The sequence below is a fragment of the Erpetoichthys calabaricus genome, chromosome 4 (genome assembly GCF_900747795.2).
Source record: "Erpetoichthys calabaricus chromosome 4, fErpCal1.3, whole genome shotgun sequence".
Classification (NCBI taxonomy): Eukaryota; Metazoa; Chordata; class Cladistia; order Polypteriformes; family Polypteridae; genus Erpetoichthys; species Erpetoichthys calabaricus.
The window spans coordinates 243,020,563-243,043,102 of record NC_041397.2 but is presented as its reverse complement, the minus strand read 5'-3'; the positions used below and the strand labels follow the sequence as shown (position 1 = coordinate 243,043,102).

General features: G+C 39.3%; 2 protein-coding genes across 2 annotated transcripts in view; one reads left to right on the top strand and one right to left on the bottom strand.

Moving 5' to 3' along the window:
* cep57 (centrosomal protein 57) overlaps nucleotides 1-15,881 on the top strand; it is a 32,356-nt gene extending 16,475 nt beyond the window's left edge. Inside the window, exons 7-11 of the mRNA XM_028800500.2 lie at nucleotides 1,025-1,123; nucleotides 1,211-1,291; nucleotides 10,021-10,253; nucleotides 11,835-11,979; nucleotides 15,606-15,881. Coding sequence (XP_028656333.1) covers nucleotides 1,025-1,123; nucleotides 1,211-1,291; nucleotides 10,021-10,253; nucleotides 11,835-11,979; nucleotides 15,606-15,824 — 777 coding nt within the window. The 3' untranslated portion in view covers nucleotides 15,825-15,881. The remainder of the gene's footprint in view (nucleotides 1-1,024; nucleotides 1,124-1,210; nucleotides 1,292-10,020; nucleotides 10,254-11,834; nucleotides 11,980-15,605) is intronic.
* Nucleotides 15,882-15,989: 108 nt separating this feature from the next.
* Nucleotides 15,990-22,540, bottom strand: part of mtmr2 (myotubularin related protein 2) — a 38,732-nt gene continuing 32,181 nt past the window's right edge. Inside the window, exons 12-15 of the mRNA XM_028800499.2 lie at nucleotides 19,497-19,589; nucleotides 19,086-19,199; nucleotides 17,047-17,223; nucleotides 15,990-16,962 (exon numbers count right to left, since the gene is read on the bottom strand). Coding sequence (XP_028656332.2) covers nucleotides 16,798-16,962; nucleotides 17,047-17,223; nucleotides 19,086-19,199; nucleotides 19,497-19,589 — 549 coding nt within the window. The 3' untranslated portion in view covers nucleotides 15,990-16,797. The remainder of the gene's footprint in view (nucleotides 16,963-17,046; nucleotides 17,224-19,085; nucleotides 19,200-19,496; nucleotides 19,590-22,540) is intronic.

Here is a 22,540-nt window from a genome sequence, read left to right as displayed (position 1 = left end):
CAAGTGGTGTATAACACAAGTTCAATAAATCTGGATACATTTTCATTCAGGCAGCTAAAAGAGCTGTTCCCAAAACAGACACTGATGTTTTCAAACTACACTGAGCACTCACCTTTCTGTGCCGTGAGGCTGAATCGATTTCTCTGTGACAGACAGACCTTTCCCTAAAGAAAAAGCAAAATTAATTATCAATTTTAGAAGCTTGTGGGGGACTGAAAAAGGCTCCCGATTGGCTGTGTGCTAGCCTGGTAAATCAAAAAGAACATGCTAGATACTTCAATATTCGCGTTAGGAAAGCAAAGTGGAGAATCTACACTTTTACATCCAGCTAAAGCTAAAAAATGAAAGTTTATTTTTTTTGTAAATTATGAATGCTTTTATTTAGGCGCCACAAAAACTTATCTTACTCATTCAAAGGGCATCATGCAACACATAAACCTACTTATGTCTACTAGGGTGTCAAGGTGAATGTCACTCATAATTCAAGTGTATTAAAAAAAAAAAACTTGCTTTAATGCTAAAGCTGGTAATAAAATGTAAGTGAACAACTGATTGTTTTTGCCTTGCACTAACTTACATTATATTAAATTACATTACTTTAAACGTGCTGTGCTTTATTTATTCACAGAGCATTTTGAGGCAAAGTTTCCTATCCCTACTTCTCTGCTCTTGGATAATGGGCATTCTGAAAGCTGATTTTTTGCTGTTTTATGGTAGAACTGTTAAGCATCCCACTGAATATGTAAACACAGTTTTGCTTTCCCCTACACTATGGGAAATACCACTTCATGGGGGTTACTTTCCACATCTTAAAACAAGAACCCAGTCTTAGGGGAAAAACGGTGACTGTGATAGATTTAAACCCATTTTTTTCATTTTCATAGTATATTTTTGAAGGATCAACACAAACTGGTAACAGCAAATATTCCAATGAATGTTTTGGTGGCTTTTTTTTTTTTTTTAGAGAAAGTGTTTCATTTACAGTCAATTACAAGTATTATGATTTTGTTTATTTTCAATTTAGTTACAGACTGGTTTGGAAGCTAATCGGATTTTGCTGCAGTCAATTTCCCCTCCACCACCAAAGTCCAAGAAAACCAAAAAGAAGAAAAACACAATTCAGGTGTGGGGCTGTGTTTGCTTTTTTGAAAGTGCTTTAATTAGTCTTTTGTAAAGGTTTTATTTTATTATGTTTATTTTTTAATTCTAGAAGTCCCCACATTTATTAAACTCACATACACAGCAGCATTATCGGTTCAGTTTGAGAGATGTGCCGTTTGTGGCAGGAAAGGTAAGTTGCGCAAAACTGTTTATTCCCTTCTAAAATTAAATGGTTTACTTGTCATTTTTAATCCATAAATAAAAAATAGAACTGGAAATTTAGGTTATGATTTAATAGAGAAATTATGTGTTAGGGATATATGTCAGCTTTGGAAGGCGAATTGAACAGGGATAGAACGTATCTCTTAAGGCCACTCATCAATTATATAATCTCACTAGCAAAAACATCTAGTAGAAAACGTAAAACTGAGAATTAATGACTGACTTGATTAAAACGGAAAGTCACCTGCATCAGAACACAACTTACATGACTAGCATATTTCCTACATGACACATTTATACATTACCTTCAGCATAAAGTCACATTGGTTGTAGCTTATCTCCCTGTGGAAAAGGGCTTAAACCTAACATGTCATCTGTGATTAAACTTGCTTCCAATGATATTTTAAAGTATTGTGTTTTTAAGCAAAAGCCACAGTTTTGACCGATTTGTATGCTAATATTGTCACTCGGTGGGCATTTCTTCAGATTGCACTTCCAAGTTTGGTAAAAAATTTTGAAAGGTTTACTTCCTATTTAAGTTACAAATGGGTTTATCTTGATCTCTTAAGCACTGAATGTTGCTGATGCTGTTTTCTTTTTTTAGTACTGAATGACAAGATTTTCAATCATGTGGTGCATACTCTGATATGTGAACACATTAAATGATGTTTTGAAATGTGTAGCACAGACATCCTCCAGATGTTCTGTTCTATAGTTTATCGTTTAGATGACATGTTCAAATGAAGCATTTTATATAATTTGGTTTATCTTACACCACAATGTATGAAGAAGAAGTAATGAACAAGCATAGAGTTAACCACCTTCAGGTTTCTAGGTAGTAGTGTACAGAACCAAAGTAAATTATAGAGTTATATTTTTTTTAAGAGTCTGCTTGTGTATTGTTTCTTCAGGTTCAATCTTAACTGCCAGTCTTATTTGGAATATATGCCTGATGCCGTTTGTTTATTGAACAGTTTTTAAATATGAATTGTGTAAGGGATTTCTTTTAAATAAATTTCCTGATATCAGGCTGCATAGGTCTTGATGAAGGGGGGTGGGTGGGTTTGTGTTTGTATGTATGTATGTATGTATAACATTTATATATTAGGGCTGTAAAAGTAAATGTGTTAAAGGAAGCAGTTTTCCAAAATATAATGCATTATATTTTCTTAATCGTGCTGATTGACACTCTTTGCTATCCAAGCCAATAGATTTCAAACTGTGGTGAGGTTAACATTATTAAAACAATTCAATTCCAATTTAAAAGGTTGTCTTTAAATTGCTTAAGTGTTAAATAAACATACAGGTAATTGAAAATGTTCTTCAGTCTTTACATAAAAGTAATTGTATATCAATGTAGTGATATGGTGGTATGCGAAGGGAAAAAACGGACCGTTGCTTACAAAGCAGCGCTGAACTCGAGTCTCCATGCTAATCTGTGGTTCGATTCCACTGCTGCATCTCACAGTGCTGCTGCTGCGAAACTCCACTCTTTCCCCTCCCTGTCTCCATTGGCCGTGTCAAATCAAAGTATCATGTAAGTCACTGAAGTGATTTTTTTTGTATAGTATTGTTTTTTTTTTTTTTTTGGTGCCAAGGGCTAATGTTGACAGGAAGTTTGGTGTAGTGGTTAAGGCTTTGTACCTAGAACTTCAAACCCTAAAGTTGTGGGTTCATATCCTGCTAATGACACTGTGCGACCATGAGTAACTCGCTTCACCTGCCTGTGCTCCAATTGGAAACACAAAAGAAGCATAACCAATAGTGATGAGTGAACGTTGCACAGTTTGCTTCACTGTGAGCTTGGTGAAATTCTGAAAATGTTCAGGAATTTCGCTGAACTCCACAAAATGCATTTAAGTCAATCGGGAAGAAGGAATGGAACTAGTTTTGACTGAGGTATAATAGTGCAATGCTGTTTTAACTACCCCCTGATCAAAAATGTGATCTGAGTTGTGAGGCAGCAATGCTAACCACTATGCCATTGCACCTCAAGGAACAAAAGACACGGATGGAACAATAGCCTCAAACTAGCAAGTAGTAAACAATACACAATAGCAGTCATAAGTTTTAGACCCCCACTAAGTTTTTCTGGCTTTTCATCAAATTTAATCAGTTGAAATGCAACTAATGACCTAAAATGGTGAAAAGTTAAGCAATAAACAGCCAGAGGTTTGAATTTAAAGTTTAGGTTAGCAAAAACTGAAAAAAGAAATATCATAATATTACAAATGGGAATTCTTCAGGAAACAACTAATATGTTACAACCTATAGATGTTCTGTAGAAATTAAAGTAAATTAGGCCTTGTAAGTTGAAGCAAACAGTTTGCACAGGTGTCCCAACTTCTGTTGATTACTTAAAAACCGTGTGCTTGTCTTAAAGCGGAGTTGGAACAGACTGTTACTACACTGTCTGAAGTACTAGGTGGACAATATTCTAGTGATAATGGCAAGAAAAGAGCAATTAACAAACAAAACGAGACAAAGCATTATCACCCTTAGAAGTGTAGGCCTGTGATTTTTATTTATTTATTTTTTTGCAATTTCTCTAAATCAGGTGTGTCAAACTCCGGGCCTGGAGGGCCACAGTGGCTGCAGGTTTTCTTTCTAACCCTTTTCACTGCTAATTAACTCCTTTTCCCTTCATTTTAATAGTCTTGTTTTTAAGGATTCAGTCCTCTGAATTGATTCCTTTCTTCATTAAATGACAGCCAAACAGAAATGAGATGTGAAACGAGCCAACAGATGATCAGCTAAACTGGGAATGCAAACTCCAACCAATTTCACTCCAACCAGTCTCTTAATGAGAAGCCGATTCTTGCTGTTAATTAAACTCATTATTTAATTCTATGGCTTGTTGCTGCTCTCATTGTGCCATAGCAGACATTCCCAAAACTGTTGTTCTTCTGTTTTTTCTAAGAACACCATCAAAATGTTTTGGTGACCTGAGAGATCAACCTTAATGAGACCTTTCTTTATTTTCAGATATTGTTTGATGGGCACAGGTGAGCTGGTCATGTGGCAGCTTGTTTTATGTCTCCTTATTATTTGACTGCTAATTAAGGAGAAAGAAACAACTAAGAGGCCTGAGTCAAGTTAATTAAAATTAAGGCAAAAGAAGTTAATTAGCAGCAAAAACTGGTCATTAATGAATAAGATAGTTAGAATGAAAACCTGCAGCCACTGCGGCCCTCCAGGACTGGAGTTTGACACCCGTGCTCTAAATGAAAGTGTCAGTAAGTACAGTGTCCTACACAATCCAAATGCAATTGGAAACTGGAAGAAACTGTGATAGGAAGAGACCCAAAGTCACAACCCAATCAGAAGACAAGTTTCTCAGGTTCACCAGCTTGCGTGATCGGTGCCTCACAGCACAATCTCTTCAAGCACAGCTTAACAGTATTCAAAAAAAAAAAAAAAGCAGGTCTTAGTTTCTACTTTGAAGAGGAGACTTTGTGCCACAGGTTTGACAGGGCGAGTAGCAGTAAGAAAGCCATTCATTAAAGGACAAAATAGGGCCTTGAAATACCGGCAGTGGACAACTGCAGACTGGACAAAGTCTCCTCTGCACAGTAGAAACTGAGACTTGGGTTTTGACCACTGTTAAGGTGTGCTTGAAGCTGTTGTGCTGTGAAAGTAAGGCCTACACGTCTAAGGGTAATAATAATTGTGCTCACAGATTTCCAGACTTGGGGAACACATTTGTCATGTGACAAGGCAGCAGCTGTCTAGTTCCATTGCTAGAAGTGATGACTCCACTGCAGCTGGAATGTCTTTTTAGTTTCTAGTCTGTTGGAGATGCTTTGCACTTTTTTTCTTCCATGAAGAAGATTGAAATATCTTGTAAACAGTAATAAATCTTTCCTTATTATTTCACAGGGTTATGTGTGTTTTATTTTTCAGGGAGGTGGAAAACTCCTTTAAGGTTTACTTTGTATGGTAGCTCATTAGCCATGCAGTGCTGCACTGCACAGGGATCAGTGTTATGAGGGGGTGCTGAAACGTTCCAAGTCCAACCAACTTCCTAAATTCTGATTGTTATTTTGCCAGCATAGCTGATTTGCAGCTATTTGTACTTATGTTTTGACATTGTTTCAGATCATTGAGTGAATCATGTCAGTGAAAAGTGTGGGATTTTTAAATGTGGAACTCCGAGCTGTCATTAAGTTCCTATTCCTGCAGAAGAAAACTCCAAAGGAAATCCATGAATGTATGATACAAAAATTGAGTGGCAAGTGTCCATCGTATTCAGCTGCAAAGAAGTGGTGTGCAAACTTTCTGATTTTTTTTTTTTAAAACAATTGCTGAGACCCTACAGATATCCAGGGAACACATTTATAATCCTTGAGAGCTTGGTATGCTGAAGCTGATGGCCAAGTAGGAGCTCGAATGTTTGAATACTGATAAGCAACAACGTTGAGTGGACACTTCCAATTTGATTTTGCAGCATTTTCAGAAAGCATGTGGCAACATTTTGGAAATACTAATAACTGTTGATGAAAAATGGTTATGCCACTATGACCATAACACAAAACAACAATCCATGCAATGGTGGCACTCAGGTTCTCCAAGGCCAAAGAAATTCAAAACCCAAAAGTTAGCAGGAAAGGTCATGGCTACAGCGTTTTGGGATTAGGAGGAATTTTGCGTTTTTTTTCTTTCTGTCCTCCGTGACCATCAGACCTTACTTTATTCTTTGTTAATTAGTATTGCCTAGTTTTGTTTTTGTATTTTTTTCTTTTATTCTTTCTTCATCTTGTAAAGCACTTTGAGCTACATAATTTGTATGACAACATGCTATATAAATAAATGATGTTGTCTTCCGAGGGGCTAAACAGTTGATACAGAATACCACTTTAGCTTGCTGTACTGATTAAAGGAGGCATTGAAAGAAAAAAAGAGGAAAGCTGCGGAAAGGAGTTCTACTTTTGCAAAATAATGGAACTGCTCACTAGGCTGGAAAGACAGTGGATGTTTTGATGAAGCTGGGGTTTGGCTACGTGGACCATCCACCATACTCACCAGATCTTGCTCCATCTGACTATTTCCCATTTCAAAACCTTGAAAACAGTTTGTTTTTGAGCGATTCGGAGGTGAGAGGAGCAGTTATTTCAATGACCAGACATCAGAATTTTTTTGGAAGAGTTACATAAACTTCAGGCACAATGTGCAAAGTGTGTCAAACTTTGGGGTAAATATATTGAATAACTTGCAAGTTTCATGGCTACATGTCATTCTCTTCTTGGTTGGGCGTATTATTTTTCGGCACCCCCTTTGTGTGTGTGTGTGTGTGTGTGTTTCTGTATATGTTTATATAAAATATAGTGCCCCCCCCACTATTATTGGCACCCCTTGTAAAAAGAAGCAGGTTTACAAAAAAATCACTGCTGACGTCATCTTGCACTGAAAAAATGAGAACATCTGACTTTTAATTGAAACAAATTCATTCAAAGAAAAACAAAGCCCTCATCCAGAAATCCGTATTTTTAACAAGAACACATGTGCCACAATTGTTGGCAACCTTGGAAATTAATGTGAAAGTATGTAACTGAAGCATGTTTCCCATTTAAATTGGACATCAAGTTGATTGTGGAGTGTATAGGAACTGTCTCATTTTTTTCAGTGCAAGATGATGGGTCTTCAGCAAACTGAATTCTTTCTAACCCGCCTTACTGATTTTTACAAAGGGTGCCAATAATAGCGGAGGGCACTGTGTGTTTGTGTATAATAAATTAGAGTTATATATATATCTCACTAGTGGCAGTACTTATAATGTCCTCATTGTGGATAGCCAATGCAGGTAGAACTTTATCCCCAGCTCTCGAAATTCTTTTAACTCTTTACATTTTTAAACCAAGCTCCTGCATAGCCAAACACGGAGAAGCCTTATGTTCTATAGTAAAGTTTCAACTTTGGTATTTTTATAATTAAACTATAGACGAGGGGTTCTCGGTGTCGGTCCTGGGGGACCCCCTGTGGCTGTGGGTTTTTGTTCCAACCAGCTTCTGCTTTTAATTGGGATCCTGGGCTAACTAAGCAAACTGTTATTGCCCAGATTTTGTGTATTGGGAACAATATAGAAATTAAAAAACTAGGTTTGGTTTAAAAAAAAAAAAAAAAAAATTAAATGTACTATATGGGAATAGTGTATTTTTTTTCTTTTTAATAATTTCATCTTGATTTTCATTCTATTTTTCCGGGTGTTCTAATTGTTTAATTAATCCATTGTTTTCTAATTAGTGGGCCTAACACTAAAGTAGTTGCGGCCCTTCACAATTCAGTGTCGTTTGCCTGGGTGTCTGCTCTGTTTGTTTTTAATTGTCATTATTAAGATACAACGAAGGGGGGGGGATACTGCACTGAGAAAGGGTAAAATATAATGAAAGAAACAAAAGTGAGTCAAGCATTTATATAATCTATAACAAAAATGTAAATATTTCTAAATGTCTTATAAATGTAAAAATCATGCCTCTGTGCTTTCTTAATGTAGAATAAGAGAAGAGAAAAAATATACCAGCTAATTAACTGAAATCAGTGTTATCAGTAGTCACTGATTATAAATCTGGTTGAAGCAAAAACCTGAAGCCACAGGGGACCCCCAGGACCAACTTTGAGAACCCCTGCTGTAGACTACAGATGTCACCTGTTCATTTTTTGTTAACAAAATGAAATTCTGCTGGCTTATAGTGACTATAACAATACTAAAATAAATTAAATTCCTTTAAAATAACCTTGGTTCACGAACGTCTCGGCACACGTACAACTCGGTTTACGACCAAAAAGTTCGCCAAACTTTTGCCTCGGTTCACGACCAAACACTCGGTATACGAACAAGCCAGGTTCCCTTTCGGTTTGTTGATGTTCATTCTCTCCCTGTGCAGCGAGCGAGAGAGAGCGCACGCGCGCACACACACACACACAGAGAGAGGCAGCGCAAGAGACAGAGGGCTGTACACACACAGGAGCACGCGCGAGAGAGGCGCGTGCGCACACACACAGGAGCGCTCTAGACAGACACACTGTGAGCTGCAAAGCTGATCGCACCCCCAGAGAATACAGACGCCCCTGGGAAAACCCCTAAGAAACATGGACAGACTACCTTCACATTCCTCCTTTCCCTTCTTGCCGGCTCTGTCGCGTAATATGCCTCTCGTGCGGTGCTCCGCCTTCTTAAAAAGCCTGCACGGGCTTCTTTCAGTTTGTTAAATTGGTTGCTTGCTTCTCCTTCTTTCTCTCTCAGACAATCTGTGCTCCTGGCGGAGCTGTCATCTCTGACTTGTCATGGAGCACGTTTAAACTTTTGAAAAGAGACAAATGTTTGTTTGCAGAGCTTTGAATAAAGTTCCTTTTTTTCTACAACCTCCTGTGTCTCTGTGCAAATCTGTGACCCAAGCGTGACAACACACACAGGAGCTCCAGGCTCGCAAAAGAGAGACGCACGCACACACAGGCGGGGGAGAGAGAGGCGCGCGCGCACACACACAGGAGCTCCAGGCTCGCAAAAGAGAGACGCACGCACACACAGGCGGGGGAGAGAGAGGCGCGCGCGCACACACACAGGAGCGCGCTAGAGAGACACACACAGGTGCTCCAGGCTCGCAAAAGAGAGACGCACACACACACATACACAGGCGGCGCGTGGGGGGGGGGGGGGGTAGTGGGGGGGCTGAGGAGAGACAGGCGCGCACACACAGGAGCGCGCTAGAGAGATACACACAGGGGCTCGCAAAAGAGAGACGCACACACACACAGAGCGATTGAGGGACGCATAAGTTAGAGAAGGCTTGTTTTTGTTTTCAGTTCTGTTTCCAGTGATCGGTTCGTAGCCTGCATTGTTGCAATGTTACTTTTCTTGGTGGTTTATTTAATTACAGATTTTTCAAATGTTCCTTTTTCCCCCTGTGCTTAAAACTCATTAAAAAAAGTGTTTTTAGCGAGAACGGTTCCTAGCACTATAGCGCGAACTATTGCAGTGTTAGTTTTCTCTGTTGTTAAAGGTTTTTCTCAGTGTTATTCAATGTTTTTACATTTAGTTTACCATTACGCTGTGCATTCTATGGTATAATTAACTATATTTGTGCTTAAAAACTAAAAAAATGTATATATTTACATACAGTTTCTACGGTCTGGAACGGATTAATTGTATTTACATACAATCCTATGGGAGAAATTGCTTCGGTTCACGACCAACTCGGTTTACGACCAGAGTTTTGGAACGAATTATGGTCGTGAACCGAGGTTCCACTGTATATAGATGTTTAACTAATACAATATGTACAGAAAATATTTATCCATAATACAAGTGACATAAAGGAAAATAAAATGCTTCAATAATCCAATAATAAAAGAGCGTGCGTCTCTGTCATTCCAAAAGAGAACAGTTCACAAATATTTTTAGTAATAAAATGCATTGTATTTGTCATTCCAACAGATGGAGCTCACAAACAGTGCTGCTTTTATGAATCCCATACCAAATAACATATAACGGAAACCTGTGCATTGCATGGTGCACTGCAAACATTAACGGATGAGGTCTACTTTTGTTTACTTAGATTTCTACCCATCTTAGATGGGTAACACAACTAGGGTGTGTGTGTGTGTGTGTGACATATATATATATTATCTTTTTTTTTCCTTCACAATTTTTAGCAAGAAAACTAATGTGACATGCATATTATGCTTTAATGTGTTAACCAGTCTACCAGTGCCAGCCACTCTGTGCGTGCCAATGTCCAGAACGTTCTTCACTTGATGAAGCATCACTCACGGGTCTTGTGTAATGAGCGGGTGTTAAGCGACAGGCCCTTAACAAGACGGCCCACGTTTCCTTCTGGCATGAGAGATTCCGACACCTCTAGCTCTTCTTCTAGCTGCGAGGAGCTCTCTGGCTTACTTCTTGAGCTACAGGATGAATTTGGACACATGAGCTTGTGAGTACGTGTTTTCCAGTAAAGTATGGCTTGAGTAAAATGTGTATGAAAGTTTGCAGCAGTCCTGAAAGAAGGCTAAAAGCCTTGTCTATACCTTAAACCGGAAAAAAATCAAAATGGATATTTTATGACTTCATATTGGGTAATTTTACGTTTGTTGGTAGTTGTGGAAGGGAAGAGGAGTATAGTTAGCTGAAGGCTGCAGAGTTTCCTTCCCCACCAAAACTGAACAAAAGCATGACAGCAAATTTTTTTAATTTTAAGGACATATTTTAATGACTGAACTGACTAAAAAAAAAAAATTAAAAGTTGGTCAGGTTGAAAATGTTGTGTTAGAAATTGTCACAAGTACTGAGTAGCCTACTTCAGGACACAAAATAAAGATTGATGACTTCAAACATTTGCATTGCCAGAACTCACAAGGTCAAAACATACTTTGCTGAGGGCGGTACATATTTTGGAAAATACTTTTATTTTTTTAATTTAAGAAGTTTGGAAGCTGTTGAATTCTCCCATGCCTAATAGCTGGAGCAATTTACTGTTGCCATGCTTCTCTACAAAATATGGAAGCAGCAAAACTTTCTGTGCAGTATATACAGTATATTGTTTGGTTTGATTAGAGATCATTACAGTTTAAGAATAAGTAAAAGATAGCAAGCTCATAGATTTCAAATATCCTTAATACTCGGAGGTTTATTAATGCAGGCTTAAAAAGGGAGCTTCTCAGATAATACATAGATGAAATATCCATCCATCCATTTTCCAACCCGCTGAATCCGAACACAGGGTCATGGGGGTCTGCTGGAGCCAATCCCAGCCAACACAGGGCACAAGGCAGGAAACAATCCTGGGCAGGGTGCCAACCCACCGCAGTAGATGAAATATAATCCGATACAATTCTTTTTGGAAAATAAAAAAAAAAAAAATCCCTAGAGAATAATATTGGTGGACTTAAAGGAATATGCCATCCAAAAATGTTATTTTTATATGTTACTTACCCCAGTGTTGTTTGTAGTGATAGCTGAAAAAATTTTAATGTTAAGTTTTCATGCAGAGAGCAAGATAAAAATAATAATAGATGTCCGTGGTGATGTACTCCAGCCAACAGCAAACAATGTCAGACGTCGATGAACTGCAGTTCATCTTCATGTCTTAGCGGCTGCACGCCGGGTCCGTGGACAGCAGAATGTCATATCCAGTGCGTCGTAGGTGGCTGTCATTGGGCAGTGAGTGAGTTTGCCACTCAGTGTTTGTCTGTCTCTATGTGAGCTCACTTCACCTAGAGGGACGTCTGTAAAATGGGGCATGAGTGTATTTGACCAGTTAGCAGTGTCCATCCCTAGAACCTTAAATGCATTTGTTTTGTTTGATTTTAAAAATCACATTCATATAATACTGTGCCACTTAGTCTGCAATTTAAAATGTTACTTAACCACTTTTTTCTTCTATAATTTGGCAACATACTGTATGTGAAAGTGCCTGTTGGACTTAAAGGCATTGGAAAAATGTTTATCCTCCGGCATCCTCCTTTTCCATATTGTCAGCCATCTGCTGTTTACTAATATAAATTGTTTTTCATAGGGAGCACCATGACCTTGCAAAGCAGATCCAGGCGGCTTCTAGTGAGCAGATGCGTCAGGATCTGGAGCGGGACTTGCAATCTCTAGTAAAGCGGATGGAGAGTAAAGGTGATCAGATAGCCAAAGTGCACCGTCACCAGCAGCAGGTAACTAATCGGCTGACTGGATAAGGAAAGTTATCCAGAGTAACAGAGACTGGCTTTTGCCAAACCAGTTAATTAGGATGTACGGTGTTAAAGCTATGTAAGTGACACTGCACAAAATAACAGAAATACAGTTCCATGCAAATGTTAGGACGCTCCAGCCAAATTCCATATCTTGTTGGCACAAGTTAAAAATCGTACATGACACTGTTTGCTGTCAAAGCTGTATTTTTATGAAAATAGTAATGTACAGTTCTGATTTTATTTGATGAACTGAATATTGTCAAAAAATCTAAACCCTGTATCATTCAGTTAACATTTGATAGTTGAAGTGTAATTCATAAAAAAAAAGTCTTCCTCTCTTCCAAAACCTCTCACAGGTCTCATAGTTTTCATAATGTTTTGTTTCCGTTACTCTAGTTAGAAGTAACTTTTCATGTTAAGGAAATCTGCATGAAGCAGAGAGTGCCAAAAATACCAGCGCACCCTGGATTAAGGGTATGAAGTCGCACATTTTTATAACCCCAATCATGCCAGTGTTTTAAGACTGTAGTTAACTGCATGAAATTATCCAGTCTCTTTAAGCGAGTAGTTCATAGACTCTAAAATTACTTTGCTGTTTTCACTTGCTTATCATCGTCTTCAATTTATACATCCAAATATTTACTGAAACCTATTTATCTAATTTAAGGATTGCTGGAAAATAAAACGCATCACTTGCAGCAGAGTAGGAAATGCAGAAGTCAGCCCTGTACATCATGTCCGTTTATCACATACTCAGACTTGCACTCACCCATGCCATATTACTTCAGTGTTGGCGTTTAACTTAACATGTCAACATCATCTGGACATGGGATGAAAGCCGGAGTGTCCACAGCAAACTCCACACAGCTAGAGACGGACGCTGCAAAACATATACAGTGGCATGAAAAGGTCTGGGCACCCCTGCTTAAAATGTCTGTTACTGTGAATAGTTACGTGAGCAGAAGATGAACTGAACACCAAAAGGCATAAAGTTAAAGGTGACATATTTCTTTACCATTTTAAGCAAGATTACATTTTTATTTCCGTCATTGAAAGATACAGAATTCCAAAAAGAAATGAAAAGAGCCCGAAGCAAAAGTCTGGGCACCCAACATTGTCAGTACGGCAAGTATCACAGCTTGTAAACACTTTGTTGCCAGCTGAGAGTCTTTCAACTCTTATTTGGGGTATTTCTGCCCATTTGTCTCTGCAAAAGGTTTCTAATTCTGCAAGATTCTTGGGCCGTCTTGCATGCATTGCTCTTCTGAGATCCACAGATCTGCAATGATGTTTAGGTCGGGGGACTGTGAGGGTCATGGCTAAACCGTCAGCTTGCACCAACCCTGGAGGTACTCCATTGTAGAGTTTGAGGCGTGTTTCACATCATTATGTTGTTGTAGGACTCATCCTCTTTTTAACTTCAACTTTTTTACAGATGGTGTGATGTTTGCTTTCAGAATTCTCTGGTATTAATTTGAATCCATTCTTCCCCAATGACATGTTCTCTGTACCATACGCTGCAACACCAGCCCAAAGCATGATCGATCCACCTCAATGCTTAATAGTTGGAGAGGTGTCCTTGTCCTGGAACCCTTTTTCTCCAAATGTACCTTTTCAGATTGTGGCCAAAAAGTTTTATTTTGATTTGAGTCCACAGGACTTGATTCCAAAATGTGTCAGGCTTATGTAGATGTTAATTTGCAAACTTCAGGCCCTGAATTTTGTTTCTAGGACACACGTTTTCTGTACTACGAAGGTCAGATAGATAGATACTTTATTAATCCCAATGGGAAATTCATGCAGGTGTTACTGCACAGTAGAACAGTGAGCCATCAATTCAAAGTCTGCCGAATCTTCCTGCAGGTCCTGTGCAGTCAAGCAGGATTTTTTTTAATTCACCCTTCTAGCAATCTAATGAGCAGCTCTTTCAGAACATTGTCTTGGTCTTCCAGACCTCAACCTGACCTCCACTGTCCTTTCTTAATAACATCACAAACTGAGGAAACCGCTACCTGAAAATGCTTTGCTGTCTTCTTGAAGCCGCCTTCTGCTTTTTAAACATAAGTTGTTTTATTTTTCAGAGTGCTAGGCAGCTGCTGATGGCTGCTACCTGTTGGGACAAGGTTTGTGGAGTCAGAGAATTTATAGAGCTTTGCGATGTGCTTCACCTGGGGGTTTCTAACAATGACTGTGAACAAGTCCTAATGGGGGTCTGCAACCTTGGTAAACGTTATCTGAGGCCTCAAATATCTTGGGGTGCAAAAGCGTTTGCATGGCGCTCCTTTTCTTTTTCATTATACGATTGTACTAAACAAAAACAATACACTAATCTTGCATAAAATGCTGAAATCTCATCGTTAACTTTATGCCTTTTGGTGTTCAGCTCATCTTCTGCTCAGTTAAGACATTTTAAGTAAGGGTGCTCAAACCTTTGCATGTCACAGTATGTTCTACTATATTGTCATGCTCTTTAAAACATTCAAAATGGTTAGCTTGTGGATTCAGACATTATTCTTCCATAAGATTCAACTGCTTCATTACAGGAGTGTTTCCCTGTAGGACAACCACATTCATTTCAAACTGCTTTTTATTTACCGATATTGTCTTTTAACTTTCAGGACCCCCAGACTAGTTTTGTTGTTATCAGCGTATGTCATGCTGTACCTGTTGAGAAGAAGGTAGAAATGACTCACTGGAGAAATAGTTTTTTTCCACTGCTCCTTGTGTTCTTCTCATGACTTTTCCCAGTCAAAGCCTGTTTATGTACCACCACGTGCCCCCGCTGTACCTCTCTTCAAAGTCCTCGGCTGTTTGCTCTTGACAAAATTACCTCAAACTGGCTCATTCTGAGTAACTGTCATTCTACTTACATACAGTATGTCTTGCATGAATTGGCACACAAACATCATGTTCAAAGAGTTTGTGCTTCCATCAACAGTTGCCTTTAGGCGTCGTCTTTCCCTCCAGCTTACATGCTGGCGTAACCTGGCTCTACCGAGATGAATGGCTCCTGCTGGCCATGTGGCCAAGATGAGGTCCTGCTCTGTTTGGAGAGCACAAGGCAACCATCTTGGGCATCTGAGTGAAAGAAGAACTTGACCGCATACGTGACTAAACAGTTTTTTGTGAAACAATACCGAGTTGAGCAGTTGTCATTGAAACTTCTACAAAACATGTCATGGTAATCAAAGATAAAGTCAGTAAGAACTCCTTTTTGGAGCTAGTATCCAAAATAATAAGCAACTGGACCTGTGCATTTTTTTAATCCATGCTACAAAGCCTGATATGTTCCTGGACCTACATGCTGTTTGGCCTTACAGGAATAAGGATTGCAGACAGATTGTCACTTGTTCACTTTGTGACATTATCAGAGTGAAGTGTGTGTCAAGTATAATCCAGATATTTTCAGCAATGCAACAAATGAAAAAAGTACCAGTGACACAGCTGCTCGGTTTACCTTTGGGCCTTCTCTTCCAGTTCCTGTTTGAATTTGCTCAAGTGGGAGGCAGCTTACCCGTTTTTAAATGATCTTTTTCTTTCAGGGACCACTCCAAATTACAAATAGCCGGATTACTACAGTAATAAGCTCTCTGTTTTTATTCCAGCTTACAAAATTAAAGGCTGCATCAAGAAAGCAAACAAAGTTGGCCCAGGATTCCATGGAAACAAAAGTTGCCAAGTGTAGTAAAAGTTCTTCTCGGGAACGTGGAAGAGCGACAAGGGCAAAGTCTTGCACCCGAGGCAATGAAAGCTTGCGACTGTTGAGAGATATGCAGACATTGCAGAACTCCCTCCGGAAAGATGATGTCTGTTGGGATTACTGAGTTGCGATTCTGTTTTATTCTTACATTTTTAATAAAGTATTTATTTTTTTAATTAAATGTGTTGTAGTCTGTTTTACACTGATGGACCAGTACAAGTCATACATACTATAATCTTAGTGTTGGATGAAGACAGTGAAAGAAACTAACATAAATAACACTTAAGGCTTCTCGGCCAGAAGAAACTTACATTGTCTGTATTTTCACTACTGAACAGTTTTCCCTCCTTCCTCAAATCAAATCCAAGCTGATTTTACATTTCTATCTAACTGTTAACAGGATTTAGATTTTTCAGTGACCCTTCTCAGGCATCAACCATTCTAATATAGCCAAAGTTTAGTGTCTTGATGTTCTACTACAGCTAAGAACATATATGTCAGTCTAGGTTAAAAAAAATAAATACCTATTTACAACATCAGAAAAAAAACTCCAAGTACTACCTTCATAAACTAGTTGATTACGACTCTCTCTTTCCCTTTGCTGTAACAGTGGTGAGATTAGTGCAAAACAAGTCTGAATCACTTGTGCAAATGACTTCTGGTCCCTCACTACTCCACCTCTTGGCCTGGGATTGGAGGTTCTATGGTGGAGCAGATCAAGTGGGAGTCACCTTTTCAATACTCAGGCTGTAATTTCACTTTCAGAGATGAAGGTTGTAAAATTTGGACAACTCTGGGTTCCCTACAGCCAAGCAAATGTGACAGCCATGCTGCACTCAAACAAACGAATTCCAGCTGTCAGGTTTGGATGATAACAATTCTAGTGTCACATTTCTTTAACAAGACCAACAAACCCACCAGAATTAGCCACATGAATTGCACTGCAAAGATGAGAGAGATGAGGGCCAACAAGCGTAAAGCTTATTACAAGCTGGTGGCAGTTAGTACATCATATCTAGCAAGGGTCAGGTGTCTAGTGCTTTATCACCTGTGTAGTGTAGATTTTTCAACAATGAGAGAATATAGCTGTGCAAGATTCATACAAAGGTCTGCACTGGAGTCACTGAACGAGTTGGAGAAGCAGCTCTCTCTGAAGAGGATGATGCCGATCTACTTATCAGCTCTCTCTGAAGCTCCTCTACCTTCTTCTTCAGCTCTGCTCTCTTTAAAAGCAGCTCTTTGTAGCAATGATGAATCGGTTCCTTTTATTTAAAACAAACAAAAAAAAAAGTTAACAGCAGCTTTTTTGTTACAAGGAGTTTTCCAAGTAACAGCCCCTTCCTTACCTGCAGTCTCATCCGAGGATTCCATCTGATGTAGTATCCCACCCACAGCTCCAGGTGGCGCATGCTGACAACAGGGTACAGCACATGATGAGAGTAGTTGACATAAAGTGGGTTGAGAAACTCTTCCAAGTGACTGTTGATATAGGACCACAGGGAAACGGTCTTCTTTTGCAGCCCCTGAGAAAAGGCAGTAGGTTAAAAAATACACGTGTTGGGCAAAACGGGCATTTCGCATAATGTAGTGGCACTTAAGGCTTTCTGTGTCAAGCAGGTCAGACTTAATAAAAATGCAGTAAGCCAGACGCCCTACCTGCCTTCCAGACTGAGCTATTCTGTAGCTGAGCTATACATCCACCATTTAGTCAGCTTGCTTTCGGAGTTTCAGCTTCTAACAAGTGGTGTTAATCAAGAATTAGTTGATAGGATGAGAGCTCTTCAGACAAATAAGTCATCTAAAAGGACAATTCATGTTTAAACTACACTCCGTACAGCCTTGGAGCTGGACGCCATAAACTATATTAACTTTAAGATCCACTTCTTCAAGCTTGCAACAAGCCCAATCTGGGAGAATGAGCCAGATTTTAGCACCTCAACATCATTTTGCCAGAAAGAGTCAACGCATGACAAATATATCTTTTAATTATTACAAAATCATGCTTAGCTGAAGATACCACAGCATAAATAAAGGACCAGGTTCCAAAGATTAAGAGTGTATTCCACACCAGGCAAAAACCTTCAGCATTATCCAGAGCTATGACACACAAGTCCACACATCCTCAAAGGCCTGGCATCATAATCTAGCTAGGAAATCGCCAGCCTCGTCCAGGTTGTTTGCTTGTCTCATCTGCCATGCATCCCATGTTGTATGTCAATATACTGTATAAGCAGTTACTCAATTCCCCATAATTCTTGTGTGTATCAATAACTTGTATAATCATGTTTCTTAAAAATTAAGTGCTTCAGTAACCTTCACAGAAGTCTAATATTAACCCTTGAACCGCCGGAACCGGCTAAAGTCGGTTTCCAGTGCAATTTGCCAGCACGCCGGAGCTGATCAGTCAGTGCCATACATTCGTTGAGCAGCCAGCTCATGACCACGGGCACACAACACTGCAGGCTCACTGTCTCTGGGATTGAGCCGCTGCACTCGACTAGCCTGCCAGCGTCGGCGTTTACCTCTGTGTGCTTGAGTGCAGCCAGTTCAAGCACAGTTGGCTCGGTGATTTACTGAATTTCATCCATGGCGTCAGTTGCACCTTGTACATATTTTTCCAGTAGTTTTTTTAAATAGTTTTTCATTAGCAGTGTGTAAAATTATCAGTGTTGCAGTGATTGTGATGCTCTTTGCATGGGAAAAAAAGTGTTCCATTTAAATTTCACTTTTTCTTTGTGAATTGTGACGTTTACTTAAAACATTAACCCCCAAGTATGTGTCAGTTCAAGGGTTAAGGAACCATCATAAATATAAAAGAGATTAAGGAAAATAAAGTGGGACCCTCGCCAAACAAATTATTTTTTGGCATTGCTAAAAGCAAAACCTATAATCGACTGCCTGATTGACACAAACTGATTCATGATGCTTCTGACATTTTTTTAACACAAGTAACATCAGGCCTCACGTTTTCAATTCCTGGTACAACATGATGTACCACAGAGGAAATCCAAACTATTGAAATTCATATTTGTACCGGTTTATGAAATACACTTACAAATATGATGATGTTTATATTGTATCTTTAAAGAAATCTACTTTCAAGTTGGAGCCCCCTTATTTTACAGTGGGTGGGCATAGTTATTACAGAATTTCCAATGTACTGTGATGAAGACAAAAGAAACATAAGAAGACCTTTCAGTCCATCAAGCTTGTTTGTTTAGCTAATAGCTAAGCTGCCCCAGTCCTTCATCCAGGTACTTCTAAAATGCTGTCAGGGTTTCTTCTTACACCACGTTCACGGTTGTTTGTTACACATTCCCAACAAAACATAAGACGGTTATTGGTAGCTGCTCTTCTGAAGATCTCTAGTTACTCATTGATTTACCTCTTTGATCCTCTGTTGCTCACTGTTGCAGAGGAACGTCCCAAACAAGCAGCTATACAGATGGTCCAATATTGTGATCAAGAAGAACTCATTGAACTCAAATGCTGCTGGGAACTGCAAAACAAAAGAAGTAGTGTGTTTGTTTCTTCTTTCAACACTGGCCCAATACAAACCCCTGGTGTAATGAAGCACACGCTTCAAGCCTGCGCTCATTCTGTTAGCTTTGCCACATGCCCCATCACATGTAAAGTCACATTTTTATTCCACACCTGGGCTGTGTGCGTCTCCACTTTTTAGCTTCTAATAAATACACATGACAAACAAGCAGGCCACGTCACCCAGTTGAGGGGGTGCGGCAGTGTGCTGCAAATTACAATTCAAATAAAGAAAAAACAAATGACAGTCAAATACCTGTCTTGTCAGCTGCCAGACACAGTCAATGAACTGCAGGAATACAGGAGAGCGGTCAGCATCTGAATGGTTCTTGTCTCCATGACCAATTCTCTGACAGAATACAAGAAGATGAGGTGTTCATCAAAATTGGCTTGGTACAGTCAGTCATTATCCAACCTGCTATATCCTAACACAGGGTCATGGGGGTCTGCTGGAGCCAATCCCAGCCAACACAGGGCACAAGGCAGGAACAAACCCCAGGCAGGGCACACACACCAAGCACACACTAGGGACAATTTAGAATCACCAATACACCTAACCTGCATGTCTTTGGACTGTGGGACGGAACCGGAGTACCCAGAGGAAACCCAGGCAGACACGGGGAGAACATGCTAACTCCACACAGGGGAGGACCTGGGAAGTGAACCCGGGTATCCTTACTGCGAGGCAACAGCGCTACCACTGCGCCACCGTGCAGCCCTGCTTGGTACACAGTAATAAATATAAAAGCTCAAATAAGTAAAAAGCTGGGAAAAACAAAAGCCCATACAGTATTTGCTTAATATCACTAGTCATGTCAGCAAAGAAGTGATTCATCAGTTGAGTTCAGACCTTTCCATTTTATCCTTTTTAATTAAAACAGACATTCTGAGCATCCGAGTGAGGGAGCCTGCGTTTAGTAGTGCTGCTCATATGTTGACACAGCAGAACTAGAAAAAGAACAGAAAAAGAAGAGCTTGTGCTCGCTGCTTAGCCAACAATTGATAGGCCACACCTGTCCAATGTACCTGTAAATTACTTACACATGTTAGACAGACAGAACTTCACTTGTCTCCAGAGGGACATCTGTTTTATATGTTATTTTAGTTTAGTTTTTTTAAACCAAACTATATTGAATAAGCACAGGGATAAACCCTAATAAATCCTTAATCCTAATTCTAAACTAACAATGTAAACACATTCTTAAAGTTGAATACCCTGTTTCAAACCATTATATATTCATATTTTTCTTGGAAGAAAAAAAATATTTATGTAAGCCCCTCCCATTGTTTCCATCCTCCAATCCCACTTTATCCTGAGTATTATTTATTTATACATAAATAAAACTTCAAACTCCAGAGCACAAACTGCAAATTACCATCATCAGATTTAAAAAGTACATTATTCACGCACCACAATTCCTTAAACTTTACTAAATTATTGGTAAACTTATAAAAATTAAAATACTCTAATATTGTATTTTCACACACCTTTTTAAAAAAGACAATAACATCTTGAATCCCAACCCCAGTAATCTTATTTTTACGGGTCTTCCATATTGATAATTTTGCTTCTCCAATAACGAAATTAAGTTCATAGATAGATAGATAGATAGATAGATAGATAAACAAAAAAGAAAAAGCCTTGTCTTTTCTTAATATAAATCTTAAGAACATTTTATTTTACTAGACATGTAGCCTGCTTATATGCCAAGCTATTTATTTTCTTTTGTAGATAAATGCTTTGTGTACATCTTTTATTAGTTAAGAAATTACTATTTTAAGGGAATTTCATTCACTTTTTTTATGGTTAATGAACAATAAGCCTACAGAATGTCATGAAAACACCGCTTAATTTACAACTTAAAGGCTTCTGCTCACCTGGTTATGCAGGAGCTGTGGCAGGCAGACAGCCAGAACCCTTACCCGGTGGGATGCCTTAAAGGAAGGACCAGGGGAGCATATACACACGGCGCACTGCCTCCCTGGAGTGCTAGATGGCAGACCCCTGGGTTGCAGTGGTGCCTCGAATTCCTACCAGGCACAGTTGGAGTTCAGCAAAGCCCTGTTGGGGTCAGGGGGTGCTGCAGGGACTGCAAAGCCCACTTTGTCGGGCTTCTATCTCACCTGGACGTGCTTCCGGACCACTCTGTTAGGATAATTAGTTGAACTTTTGGGAACTGAAGATCAGTGGAAAGACTGGTGGTGCTGAAAGAGGTTAAATAATTCCATTGAGATAGGAGACACTAAGACCATATGCTATTGTGCAAATGACTTAGGTCAGTAAAGAAAATGATTTTTTAAAGCTAGTTATCTGGGCAGTAGGTATTTGTTTATTAATACACTATGTAATTTTAGAATAAACACAAAAAAAACTGATACAAAAAAAACAAGTCAGTATTTATTGTGAAAGCTACGCTGAAGCAGTTATCTTTAGTATACTACTCTGTTTTCTCTGTGCTAAATTTCTCTTGCATGATTTGCCCTGACACCTCTTTTAACTTCAACTGTTTTTTGTTCGTTTTAGTTATGCTGACTTTAGGGCTCTTTGGTGGACAATCTAACAATCACTCTAATGGCTCAATCTGCAGATGTCTGTTCCATGTACAGTTGCTCTTCTTAGTGTTTGCAGTGTGTGTCTAGGGTTGTGACTGTGCTGAAAGATTAATTTTTTTTACCAATAAGTTACTTTTCCCCAATTGTACAGTATCATAATCAATTTATATTTCTCAGCAGTTACTGTTTCCATCTGTTTCTTGAGTAGATCATCACTGGTTAAAATGAACCCCTAGACCAATGCCACCACTGTGTTTCAAACAGGGCTGCAGACACCAAAATACATCTCTCCAACTCTTTGACATAACAGCATCTTCTGAACCAAATTTGGCTCCAGTTTGGAACTCCTTGCTTCATAAGAGTTTCTACTACTCATCGTCACTCCATGGCTTATGGTCTTTTGTGTACTGTACTCTATTTGTTAGAACACAATCTACAAGATTGTTTTTTCCAATGTATTGTGAGGTTTCTGAATTCTTTTAGGACCTCCCCCCACCCCAATCGGGACGGCACACCAAAGCGTGCCTGCTGTATCTGTGGAGGACTGCTTCTCTGTTGCCAAGGCAACCATATGTTCACCGCAGCAGTAGAGCACCACAGAAACAACTACGAGCCGATCTAGATTGCGCTATACACACCTGTCACCGATGGGTGATGCAAGGGACATTATAAACGCAGGGAACAGTATAGCTTGGCCACTGACCTGGCCCTGAATATGCCCGTTTGCTGTGTCTGTGTATAGGAGAG